This window comes from Chenopodium album, chromosome 26 (assembly GCF_948465745.1).
Source record: "Chenopodium album chromosome 26, dcCheAlbu1.1, whole genome shotgun sequence".
Taxonomy (NCBI): Eukaryota; Viridiplantae; Streptophyta; class Magnoliopsida; order Caryophyllales; family Amaranthaceae; genus Chenopodium; species Chenopodium album.
The window spans coordinates 4,177,055-4,190,738 of NC_137859.1; the positions used below are offsets into that span (position 1 = coordinate 4,177,055).

The window sequence follows — 13,684 nt, forward strand, 5'->3', positions numbered from 1 at the left end:
GAAAGAGAGATTTTTTTTTTATTTTCCCTTTATTATTTTTTTTATTTTTTTTTGTTGCGGAAATTGGACTATTGGAGAAAATTTAGGTCTTAAGTCAAATTAAAGGCAAATTTGTTAAAAAAAAAACCTTTTAAATGTCTCATTTTGCTAGAAAAAAACTTTTAAACGATAATTTGTTAAAAAAATCACCACAATCATTTTTTTTTTGTCTAAAGAAACCTCACTCCTCTTTTCCGGCATTGACTACAACTTCCCGAATTGACCTCTTATTTTCCCTAGTTGCACCCAAACATTTTTATATTTGCACTCCCCCTTTATTCTCCCCTCTTATTTTCCATCCAATTCTCCTGTAATCTCTCTCTTCTTTCTTCCATGAATGCTCTGCAATTCCATCTATTCAATTTGGATTTCTCTCTCTCTCCTCTGTTGCTTGCCATTAATTCGTGAACAATAACCTAAGGTAAGATTAAATTCACCATCTAATTACTTGAAATGGAGTAGAAATTGGGGCTTTTTTTTTACTCAAGCTTGGAACTCACGTATTTCCTATTTTCAATGGATAAAGGAGGAAGATAGAGGTCGTTTGGCGCAAATCAAGGTTTCCAAAGTTAAGTACACAAATCAATTTATGTTCTTCAATTTCGCTCTCAATTGCATTGATGAATTGATTAGAAGTTAGAATTTAACTGATAAATTAGAGAGGAAAAAAAAAAACTAATTACCTAATTGTTGCTGCTTGTTGGAGAATTTGTACTGTGATGTTGAGGCTTAACCCACAAACTTTGATGGATTGTTAAATTTGTTGACTAAAATTGTTCAATTGTTGCCCTTATATGTTGAATGTCTTCGATTTTGTTTAGATCGCTTTATTTGTCAGATTTAATGGTAGAAAAAAAAAACTCATAGTAAGAGAAAAATTACATAGGAGAGAAGAATGGTAGAGTGAACTTTAGAATGGTGAAATCACCACTGCAAATGTGGAAGAAATACATGAAGAACCCTAAATTACCTTTCAATTGCTTTGATTTGGGTAAGTTTTCCCTAAATTTTTTGTGAATTGATTTGGGGAGGCTTGCCTTAGAATATATATAGCGGGAAAATTAGGCTACCAAAAAAAAAAAAAAGGAAAATCACCAAACAGTAGGGTGCAAATAGGAAAATTAAGAGGTCAATGCCAGAATGTTGTATTCAATGCCGGAAAAGAAGGGTGAGGTTTATTTAGACAAAAAAAATGATCGTGGTGGGAGTTTGGTGGGTTTTTGGGAGTTCACCAAAAGGGTTATAGTTTATCGTAAAACAATAACTTAGAAATTGGTTTGGAATGCATTAGGTAAATAATGATGAAGATTTTGACATAATCAAACCAAATTTTGAGTTGAGATACAAAGTAATAATTCAGTTGGTGCCAAGAATTATTGGCTTATTAAAGGGGTCAGAATAACAAATTTTAATGAGCTTGGAGTTTCATTGAAGAATATTGTATCAACCTGACGTTGTTAATGCTACTGATTTGTAACTACTCGATATTACCGATGAATTATAAACACATTATATAACCGTTGTCATTCAAAAAGGTAGATTAGATTATAGTAAATAACTAGGTTAGAACCCGTGCAATGCACGGCTTATATAAAACCTATTTTTAATTTGTATTATATTTTGTAATTTAAAATTTGTATATTTTCATCAAAATTATGATATAATATCTGTTCAACGTTGTCTAAGTCATAGTTCAATGTAGGAGGTCATTTATTAGTATTCTATTTAAAATTGTTTCAATATCCTAAGATGAATTGATATGTTTTAGTTGTAATGTAGAAGATTCTAATATATAAATTTCAAAAATGTTAAATATATAACTGTACCACAAAAAAAGAAAAAAGAGAGATGACATCATCATTGCATTTAGGCGGGAAAATTTTCATTGAGAGAGAGACACGTGGGCCATAGTGACGTTTGCAACTTCTGTTTTAGTAATACTTAATAGATGTAGAAGATTCTAATATATAAATTTCAAAAATGTTAAAAATATAACTCTACCACAAAAAAAAAAAAAAAAAAAAAAAAAGAGATGACATCATCATTGCATTTAAGCGGGAAAATTTTCATTGAGAGAGAGACACGTGGGCCATAGTGACGTCAACAACTTTTGTTTTAGTAATAGTTAATAGACTAAATGAAAGCCAAGGTAGGTTGTGGACTAAAAAAAAACTATTTTTTTTAATGTTTATCTTTAAAATGCTTTATATTAATCACACGGTGAGACGTGTCTATTTTTTAAAAAAAAAAAATTAAAAAAAAAAAAAAACCCTCTTGAAGAGCAATTCCAATGTAAGCTAGTTAGCAAATTAGTTTTGTTATTCCACATAAGATTTAAGCTAATTTCTTTTGTATCTAATTTGTGCTTCAATGGTTGGACTCTGGTTTGTGATTTAATTGAGCCTTAATTTGTTATTCAACCTATCTTTTTGGCAAGCTTATTTAATTTTTTAGATTTAATTTAATGGTCAAGCTAATATCTATAATATTTTTTAAAGTGCAAGCAAGTCTCTAGTTACAACCATTGGAGTTGCTCTAATAGGTTAATGATTACTTGGGAGTTAGGACTATTAAAAGCAAATACCCCAAAATTTTTGAATTATTAAATAATAATCCAAATTTAGATATTAAAAGCAAATGCTTTAAAGTTGAGATTATTAAATCTAATTTTTTCTAATTTAAATGTTTTTTTTTTTTTTTTGAAGACTCCTTAAATGTTAAATTCAATTATTTTTTTTTTTTTTTTGAAAGAACCGGGGATTAACATTAAGCAAAATCAAGATCCGCCATAGTCAAGAGACTTTGCGGAAACGAACCAATACAAACAAGTTCATCACAGTTTCTCGTATCCCACCTAGCCACCAAGTGGGCTACCGTATTCCCCGACCTCTTTACATGAGAAATGGAAAAACAATCAAAAGATAAAGAAAGAGCTAAAATATCATCAATCATAAGAAATAGAGGTGAACATCCTGTAGACTTTTGCTTGACCTTTGATACTACACTTAGAGCATCTGTTTCCACTTGAACATTCGCATAGCCCATTCTTCTAGCAAACTTCAGCCCAAACACCACCGCTGCAGCCTCGGCTACCTCCACAGACCATCCATCACCCCCCTTCCTAACCGCAGCTGCCAAAACGCTTCCCCTGTGATCTCTCGCAACCACCCCAACCTGTGATGCATTATTCACATAAGCATCACAATTAATTTTGACAACACCTCGAGGTGGTGCACTCCACTTAACAACAGCAGGTGGAGTTGTACGAGCAACAGTAGCATGAACTTTCGCAGCGTAATTATTATACTCACAGACTAGCTTTGACATACCAGTTGCAACACTAATCGGATTAATGGTCTCAGTGTCAAAAATAGCCTTGTTTCTACACGTCCATGCTGCCCAGCAGAGAGTTGCTATACTCTTGAGCTCCTCCTTTGAAACATTATCATTCAGCCATAGAAGCCTTGTAGAGAAGCTGTCATCAGGGGCTTGAAGGAGAATGTCACGACAGCTGCTCACAGCCCATATTTCACGAGCAGCAGTGCACTGGAACAGAGCATGGAGAACTGATTCCTCGCCATTACCACATATAGCGCAAGTTTTATCCTCCAAAATGTGACGGTATGCAAGTCTTTCACGCACCACAAGGAAACCTTTACAAGCCCGCCATATGAAATGTCGAAGCTTCGGTGGAGCTTCCATATTCCAAATTAGCTTCCAAACCACATCCCAAGAGCTGTCAATCTCCAAGTAACCACCAGATTTTCCAAACCAATATCCCGAGCGCACGTTATATTCACCATCCTTGCTTGGCCACCAATACATAGTGTCCCTTGGGCATCTATTTGAGAGAGGAACATACAGGACAGCAGCACGTTCAGAGGCAATAAAGGTAGCATTCACCATTTCTACATCCCACGAGTTGCTCCCATGATCAATTAAATCAATGACCCTCAACTCCAAATCACTATCCACCGACGGAGTAGGGACCAAAACAGAAGTATTACCAGGAAGCCATGCATCGTTCCATACATTGATAGCACTACCATTGCCGACTCTCCATTTCAAACCATCAAGAAGCAATGATCTTGCGCCCCACATACTCCTCCAAGCGTAGCTAGGATCAAAGCCTACACATGATTCTAAAACATCACAATTTTTAAAATATTTAGCCTTAAGAATTTTGTGAAGCAAAGAATCAGTATTATGGTGGAGTCTCCAAAATTGCTTTGCTAGAAGTGCTTGATTAAAATACCGAAGATCTCGAAAGCCCAACCCTCCTTTACCCTTCGGTTGACAAAGCAAATCCCACCTCTGCCAGTGCATTTTCCTCCCATTGTCTGTAGACCCCCACCAAAATCTTGCTAGAAGCGAGTGAAACTCATCGATTAAAGTATCAGGAATCTTGAAAATACTCATCATATAAGTCGGAATTGCTTGAGCTACTGCTTTAATAAGTATTTCCTTCCCCGGTCTAGAGAGTAATTTTTCCTTCCATCCCTGCAGCTTCTTCCACAATCTCTCCTTAAGCCCTGCAAGAATCACCTTCTTCGATCTTCCAATTATTGTAGGGAGACCCAAGTATTTCTCATGCTTTTCGACCTCTTGAACACCCAAAATTCCGATAATTTCCTCCCTCCGAGCAGTATTAACATTTTTGCTAAAAGATACATCAGTTTTGCTAAGATTCACTTTCTGACCCGATGCCCTCTCATATTTGCTGATAATGTCAGCTATAACGGAGCATTCTTGCACATGCTTTATATATGTCAGTTAAATTTTATTATTAATATGTTTAAATTTTTTTTTGAGACAAAATAATATCTTTAATTACTAATAAGCTAGAATTATGAAAATTTGATATTTTAAAAATATATATCTTGAATAATCGAATAAGATACTCCGTATCACACAAATATATTTTTTATTAGTTATAAAGTACAAAACACGGTCAAAGTAGGTTTTCAAAAGAGAAGGGGAACAATCGAACAGAGTAATATATAGACCTATTGTCCTCCTTCTAATCCATTTATTTGTCCTCTGTTTCCTAACGAAGCGGACTCCAGTTTTTCCACTGAAGCGATTACTGAAAGTTCTGTCATCCATTGGAGCAGCGTACAAGGTAAGATGGTTTTTATTAATTTTTGGTTTTTGTTTATTATTCTAGGGTTTTTTCGCTAATTTGATTGTCAGGATGGATCTATTAAATTACAACTTTTTCTCTCTTAATTCATATGCTTTTTTCGTGCGTAATTTGAAAATTGAATCAAATTTGGTTGCTAATGTGTTGCAGAACCCTAATACTAAATTAGTTTTGTTGTCGTATCTAAAATTTAAGCAAAACCCGTTTCAATTAGATAAGATTAGTATTTTCATAGTGCTATTAAATTTACAGATATGGAGGTGAATAACAAAACAGATAAGAAGTATGTAGAGAGGGGCTTATCCAACTATCAAATGTATGGTGATGATGGTATGCCTAATTATGCTATGAATACTACTCCCTTATTCGAGGTGTTCTCTGTTAGCGTGAATACTAAGCGCTCTGATTGTGATTCTTGTGAAATATATGGCACTATTAAGGCTACTAATGGATTAGGTCATGTTGTATATCTTTACAATCGAAAACACTACGACCCTGAGTTAATTAAGCCGAATAGTGCTGGCTACAGTCGTTATTTGTCCTTAATTGGACTTAAGGATGGTTGTGTCATTATACCCCATGAATATGTCACTATTGAGGTAAATCTAAGGGACAGGGCGCGGAACAATGCTGCCATTGCGATTGGAAATTTGAGTTTCAACTATAAGGAAACCTTTTACTCAGGACATGGGGCTAAAGACGTTGTAGGTCAGGCCGGGTTTGTGACCATGCATTATGCCACTTTCCCGTATGCATTGACAGCTTCTGTGGATGTGGTATTTTTCAGCAAGAATGATGATTATGATACAATAGACTATGATCCCGATGAATATAGTGTTGATCTTGCAGATTATGATAGTTCTGGATATGAAAATAGCGATGATGTTGCTGATATTTATGGAACTGTTGCTGCACACACCGATTTTCCTGGCAGTGGCTCCTATGGAGACAATACTACTATTTCAAGTATACTTTTAAATAAGCCACATAGTCAATGTGTACGGGTGAAGTCTAGAAATTTTATTGAGTTATCAAGATGTATGGTTGCTGTGCCAGCTTCTTCGAACTTTCCCCTTAAAATCCATGTGGATTTCAAGTTTAACGATGGAAGCAGATTAGTTGATGGGGTCTTAGGATTTTCATCTGACGACTGCAGCCAAATAAAGAAGGATATAGTGGGAGAAAATGGGCGTATTCGAGTGCGAGTAAAATGGGGTGATGCATGTGAGCAACGTTATAGAGGAAGTGATCTGAAACGAAATTTGAATCAAGTGTTAACCCCTGGGAATGAAGAGAGCAAGCTCGAGGAACTGGTTAAAAGGCAGCGGGTATTTGTTTTTTGTTTTGTTTTTGTTCTTTTACTTGGTTATTAGTAGTTTTATACTCAACTGACTTTCGATGTTTGTTCTCTCTGCAGTTTCCTGATGATCCACAACCCTCATCAGTCTTTAGGTAGGTTGCTCTCTCTTTTGTTGGTTTCTTAGGTTCTCATGCCACTAGTGTTTTGTTTAGAGATTAGTCATATATGTTTTAAGGACTGTTATTACCCTTATCTATTATATTTGGTGACAAAATAAAGAGAAGGAAGAGGGGGAGAGGAGATGGTGATTGAGGGAGGACCGAAGGAGGAAGGGGTGGTGGATTACTATTTTTAAAATTCAAATAACAAAACCATGACTATAGCTCCCCACACCCACACCTCCCTTTTCAGCATGCCAGCAACTCATACCGCTTCTTATAACCACTTCTTATTTTATACTCTATTGCCTTTAAAATTTTCTCTATAAGAGGTACTGATTTTTTACTACCAGGTTGCCGCAGAGACCTATGTACATTAGCCCCACGCCGATAGTGGAGGTGTTTTCAGTTGGTGTTGGTAGCAATGATTTGAAGCCTCCCTTCAAGCTATATGGAAGTATCAGTGTTGAAGGTAGTGGCCGCTGTAATTTGTTCAAAAGAGATCAGTGTTCCCCTCAGATTTGTTTTGACAAAATCGAGGTCCAATTTTGTCGTGGTCATGGATTTATAGCTCTGGACGATTTTGGCATTTTTGTTGACCTCAAAGATGTTGAGGGTAATGTGTTTATTGAAGGACATACCCGGTGGGTAGTCCGCTTGTCCGACTCATGGTATAACAAACGGATATGTTCTCTTATTCGAGGGAATCATGGATTTGTAGCAGCGCATTATATGGTTATTTATGGTGGAGTACAAGCTAAAGTGAAGGTTTTGGTTAAAGGTAATGATAATGCTTTGAACTTACCCACCAAGTTTTATGGAACTATTGTTGCTCGTTATAGCAACCATGAATACTCAACTAATTATGATATGAAATATTATCAAAGTGTTCTATTTGAGAAAGGTTTAGATGATCCTATAAACTACCTTGAAATAGATGGTTCATTGCCGTTGTCAAAATCTTTGGTTTGTGTGCCTCAGAATTCCTCGCTGATTGTAAAAGTAAACTTAATAGTTGATGGTGTTGGTGTTGATTTACTGCAAGACAACTTGGAATTCAAGACTGATGGTCTTATGTCTTCTAAAGCGATTTTGGGACAGAACTACTCAATTTACATTTCGGCAAAATGGCCTGAGGTAATTTAGAATGATTTTGGGACAGGAGTACTCAGTGAAGTCAAATAGTTTGGTTGTAATAGTGCACTTCTGAAATAAGAGCTTATATAAGTTGAAAAATGGGTTGAGGTCAGATAGTTTGGTTGCAAGTGTACTGTACCTATGAAATAACTTTAATTTTTATTTTCTACTCCATTCGTTTCTAAAATTAGTTTCTATATTCCGTTATGTGAAATTATATTTTATCCATTTCTTTATACTTTTTTTTTTTTTACAAACTTTCTCTAAATACCTTTTATAGTTGGTGTCCATATATACTCCCTCTATATAAAGTAATACGTAGTGTAATACTCCTATAAAGCAAGTAATTATGGATTTACGTTTGGTGGAAACATAAAGTATGAGTTGAGATTTCTCTATTCTCAAGTTGAGAATAGAGAAAATATGGAAATATTAAAGTAATGATAGTTTATGGTTCATTAGGAGAGCAGAAATTAGTTATTGGAAAGAGGAATCATCTGCATTCTGCAGTGGAGAGACCAAATATTACCCTGATCCATCATTTTCCTTTATTTATTTATTTATTTTTAATATACTGCATAATGTTCCGACTAACTCAGGTTTTATCATTACACATAGATGAAGCTGTTAAAATCTTTACTCATTTAGACTCATGAACCATGACGACTACTAACACAGCAATGGAGTACCCCTTAAGGATACCAGAGTCCGCCCATGCAAATAGAATTATATCTCAAAATCACCCTAATTGTAGATTTTTACAGGCTTCTCGAATGTAAGAGAAGTGATGTAACTGCAGTCATAGTTATATCCACTTCAGTTTTGTAATACATCATAGTTGAATCCAGTGCATCTTCATGTTATAAACAGAGCCCAATGTTTCAAACTAACAATGATCTGGCACTGTTCAAGTTCAATCATGCAACATCTGGCTCTAGATTACATCTAAAGCCTCATTATCCATGTTTCCAAATCAATCTACATTCAAAAATCTTAAGGCACGGTATTATACTACTTGTATTATGATAACTACGAATCAGTATAAAAGGCACTTTTACCTGATTAATCCATAGTTATGTCCAGATATCATTACATGCATTGACATAGAAGGCTATTTGGCAACATTAACATTATAAAGATCTAAACAATGATGTAGCTACAAAAATATGGTCAAATTTGATAACATTAACCACAGAAGTCAATTGACCGAATAATTTGAGTGGAAGATTATTAGGTAACACTGACCTCTCCTGCTCGTGAAGTCCAGTTTCATCAGGTGGGAAAATCTGCAATAAATAAACAAAATAAATATGAGTACAGATCAAGTTCTATTTACATAAATTAAAACAAGACACATCAAGATTATTGCTAAATCAAGGTCAAAGGACAAAGATGGTAGCAGCTCGATCTATTTATTTTACTTAGTGCATATCAACATACACATGTATTACGTATAGCACTGCATAAAACCAAGTCTGTACCTTTGTCTTCAAATCACTAAGAACATCAGACGATCTGTAATGTTTATGCCCTGGTGCCATGCACTTACTAATTACATTGGTATAGGGAAAAAAAGGTGTCACCACTCAGTAAGTAATGCACGTAATCAAGAAAAAAATATGCCTAACCATCTGTAGAAAGCAGGCTCTATACGAATTAAAATGCAACTCTGTAGGTGCAAATCAGTAGAAACTTCTAAAAATTTGTAGTCCAAAACAGAGAATGTATACCAAGTTGCAACAAATGTCATACTAAAAGAAACTACAACTTTTGATTGAACAACTAACCAGCCAATTCAATTTCTTTATCAGCAACATAGCCACTAGCTTAGCCAGCCAATTCTTTCAGCTTTCCTAAAATCTATCCTGGTTTTCCAGTGGCCTTAACAAAAAGTCTTCCTACCAAATTTTGAGCTGAGATACAAAGTAATAATTCAGTTGGTGCCAAGAATTATTGGCTTATTAAAGGGGCCAGAATAACAAATTTTAATGAGCTTGGAGTTTCATTGAAGAACATTGTATCAACCTGACGTTGTTAATGCTACTGATTTGTAACTACTTGATATTACCGATGAATTATAAACACATTATATAATCGTTGTCATTCAAAAAGGTAGATTAGATTATAGTAAATAACTAGGTTAGAACCCGTGCAATGCACGGCTTATATAAAACCTATTTTTAATTTGTATTATATTTTGTAATTTAAAATTTGTAATTTAAGCAGGTTTTAGCTCGGTTGCATTCTGAACTGAATATTCTGCCCCAACTGTTTCTCTCCAATTATTGTCCCCATCCTTAATTGCATACAAGTAATCATTGTTTTTTGCTGCCAACAAACTGATATTCAAATAATACCCTTCGAATTCACCTTCGACGTGAATGATAAAAACAGGGGGATTTCCAGCATTCGTCGTACTAGGTATCGAGAAGATATCTTGTTCTTTAACCTCTATATTTCTAGCAGAACATAACTTCCTAGCGTCGCAAGTCATACGCAGGTAATTTCCTATGATCGAGTCTAATTGTAGCTTCCGATGTGTCACACGTGTTGATACGAAACTCAACACGGTGATTTTCAGGCAATTCTTCAATAAATCGAGAAGAGAGCCTAATCGTCATCCTGTATAATTCATATATAGTGTAATTAATCGATGCTGTTAAAAAGATTTTGAATAAACAGGAAAACACCATAACACGTCTATAAAATCTCAAAAACAAATTCCGTATAAAGTATACCCATATTAAATAGTGTACTAATGATCCCAAATTCTTTCAAATCTACGCACAACAATTTAACAAAACATTACTATTATTAATTCAAAATACATTTATAGAACAATACTAGTTGAAGAATCAGAAGTAATTCCAAATTTACAGATTAATTCCAAATTTACAGATTAATTCCAAATTTCAAGAATCAGAAACCCAACTTAGTAATAAAACATCAAAACAAGCAGAAAAATTAAAGATCATCGATCTACATTCCATTTATCATTATAAGTCTCAAAGGAGAAAACTAAATTGAAGTTAATATTGAGCAGAAAGTATATACCCGAACTCCCGAAGCGAAGAGAAGCAAGCTGTAAATGAGTTGCGAGAAAGCAATAATGGCGACTAAGCTTGAGCTGGTTTGGAATGAGGAGAGAGAAAGAGGAATAGGGAAGAAGAGGAGAGAGAAAATGGTACGGAGTAGTAGGTAAAGTAATGACAAACAATAACACAAAACCTTGAATAACAATGGCGGTAGTAGTTGAAGTTCTTGAAAATGAGGAGAGAGAAAGAGTAGAGAAGAGGAGAGGAGAGAGAAAATGAAGAAGTGCAAATTTGATGTGCAGAGGAGAGAGAATTACTAAAGTGTGCAGTAATGGTCATATCACCACCATATTAGTAGTACGGAATAACAGAGGTAGAGTTGTACAATTTCATGCAAAATCCTTTATTTTGGACACATCTTATATCTACTTGCTTACTCCTTATGCCCTAATGCTTTTTTTATTAAGTGGGTTTTGATTAAGAATTTATTTATCACTCTATTGGTTTTATTTTCATCTCGATCAATGTTTACCTGTACTATTTTATTTTAATAAAAAGGTTGTCTAATTCTTACTTCTTGTTACTCTATTGGTTTTCATTTTTTTTTTGAGAGAGATTATTATGTTCGGCGGGTTTTGATTAAAGATTGTGCTGTATAATTATATGTAAGTTCAAAGTTCAAAATAAGAATTTGAGTAGCATTTGAGTAGGAGACAATAAAATGTGGGTATGAAGTTTGAGCAGCGATTTGAAGAATTTTTTTTTAAAAAAAAAAAAAATACTAGTATAAATGGGCTAAGAATCAATGGATGGTGGAGAGTAAAGGGTGAAGGAAAGAGTAGATTTTGAACTCAAAAAATTTGTACTCGTAGTATATAGCCAAGATTAAAAAGAAATTACTCACGCAAACCAAAGTGAAAAATTTGCTACAACACCCACAAATCAACTTTTCCAGTATAAATTGAGTTGAAAGCTTGCAGAAGAACAAGGAAGAAAGAGAAGTGAAATTGGGTCTTTAAGTTGGGTCACGTGACACACAAGTAAGGGCCAATGCCGAAAATTCGAGTCAAAGGAAAGACGCCGTCTATGAATTTAATTATAAAATATATACTCCCTCCGTCTCTAAATTACATTTCTCCTTTCTATTTTTGTTATTTCAAAATTACATTTCTCGATTTTTATTTTTGGAAAGTTTTTTTTTTCGTAAATCAACTCTCTTTTTCTGTTTTATATTTAATGCTTTCTCACTCATCCTTACTTTATCTCACTCATAATCCTTGTGCCAAATTACAATAAATATGATTGGTTAAAAATTTTCAATTAGGAGCATGTGATTGGTCCTTTTTTTTTTGCAAATGATTGATGACATGTCATGAGTAATAACTAATCTATCTTTGTACTTCCCATTGCATTATCTAATTATTGTTATTTGTCTTATTCTTCCCTCCTTAATTCCCGTGTAAATTTCCAAAGAGAAATGTAATTTAGGGACGGAGGGAGTATTATTCATTGGATTTGTTATCGTAAAATAAATTTTTAAAATTGTGTGATAAAATGCATTTAAAATCTCTCAAAAAAAAATGCATTTAAAAAAATATTCATCTGGTTTTTTCTCATAAAATAAATTTTAAAAATTGTTTGTGAAAAAAAAAAAAAGCATTTAAAAGTTTTATTTGATAAAATTTCCAAAAAAAGTTTAAAACAAGCATATTTTATGTCACAGTATTACCGGTACTACTTTACAGAGTTCTATAACAAATTAACAATGCAATAGAGATTATTATTATTATTATTATTATTATTATTATTATTATTATTATTATTATTATTATGGTTAAAAGGGGTAAGAAACAATTAAGAATTGAATAAAAACAAGAAATTTTGTTAGCAGGAGTATTACTTGTACGTTGTACTACTTTATGCCGAGTCTGTGGCCTCTATGCAATAGAGTTTATATTTGTCATTTTTCTTTTTTCTCCCAAGTTTTGTAAGAATTGTGTGCTCTTTCGGTTTATAAAAATTTCTTTATCATGAAAGAAAAACCAGATTAAAATCACAATGGCTATACTACTTTTTATCTTTCTTTTAAGGGATTTTTACTTTATTTGAATTTACTATTCCGGTACGGTTAGTTGAGTACAAGTATAATTGCTTTTTATTTTTTTGAAAAGAGTACAAGTATAATTTCAACTTACATGTTATTCCTCGAAAATAATTAAAATAAAAATCTTAACATGTTATGTTGTCATGGCAGGAGTACATTATTCGTATTTAGGTACGAAATCAAATACTGTATAGTATTATGGACTAAATCTTTGTTACAATTTATTGAGGGATGAAATCTTTGTTACAATTTATTAAGGGACAAAACTAACGATATTATGGATGAAATCTTTGTTACTACCTCCGTTTCATGTTTTTTTGCAAATTTAGGCATTATTTGTGAGATATAAAATATTGCAAAGTTGCAAAGAACATGAAACGGAGGTAGTACAATTTATTAAAAAGCATTCAGAAACTAATTATCCATTTTTTCACAACAAAATGAAGGCAGAAAGAGGAAAAAATAAGGCCGAAAAAAGGATAACCAAATTATAAAGGTGGAATACTGGGATGAATGTCAATGGGTTTTTGGAATGAATTAATTTTGAAAATGGTATAGTTAGCCAAGTGTATTACAAATTCTTGATTAAGATGGACTTTTTTAAAGTTACCATACTATTGTCAAGTACAAATTCTTGAAAACAGTCTCATAATCTCAAGGCTCACCAAGTCACCATTATAATAACTGAAGATATTTTATAATTGAGAATGTCTATAATAAACATTTACTTTGTGAATAAAAGCATTTTCACCAGATAATTCATGCAGG

The 13,684-nt window shown here is 33.6% G+C and overlaps 1 protein-coding gene across 1 annotated transcript; it reads left to right on the forward strand.

Moving 5' to 3' along the window:
• The first annotated feature begins 5,094 nt into the window (after window positions 1–5,094).
• Window positions 5,095–7,976, forward strand: LOC145618018 (uncharacterized). Its single transcript, XM_081672796.1, has 4 exons — window positions 5,095–5,161; window positions 5,435–6,510; window positions 6,600–6,634; window positions 6,994–7,976. The coding sequence occupies exons 2-4, from the start codon at window positions 5,437–5,439 to the stop codon at window positions 7,784–7,786; spliced, it is 1,902 nt and encodes a 633-aa protein (XP_081528922.1). The 5' UTR covers window positions 5,095–5,161; window positions 5,435–5,436; the 3' UTR covers window positions 7,787–7,976.
• Window positions 7,977–13,684: the final 5,708 nt, after the last annotated feature.

Excerpts from the sequence above, each read along its gene's own strand:
- LOC145618018 (XM_081672796.1), top strand. The coding sequence starts at position 5,437 with ATGGAGGTGAATAACAAAACAGATAAGAAGTATGTAGAGAGGGGCTTA. Across the intron at positions 6,511-6,599 it reads AACTGGTTAAAAGGCAGCGG|TTTCCTGATGATCCACAACC; the intron begins GTATTTGTTTTT and ends TTCTCTCTGCAG. Across the intron at positions 6,635-6,993 it reads CAACCCTCATCAGTCTTTAG|GTTGCCGCAGAGACCTATGT; the intron begins GTAGGTTGCTCT and ends TTTTACTACCAG.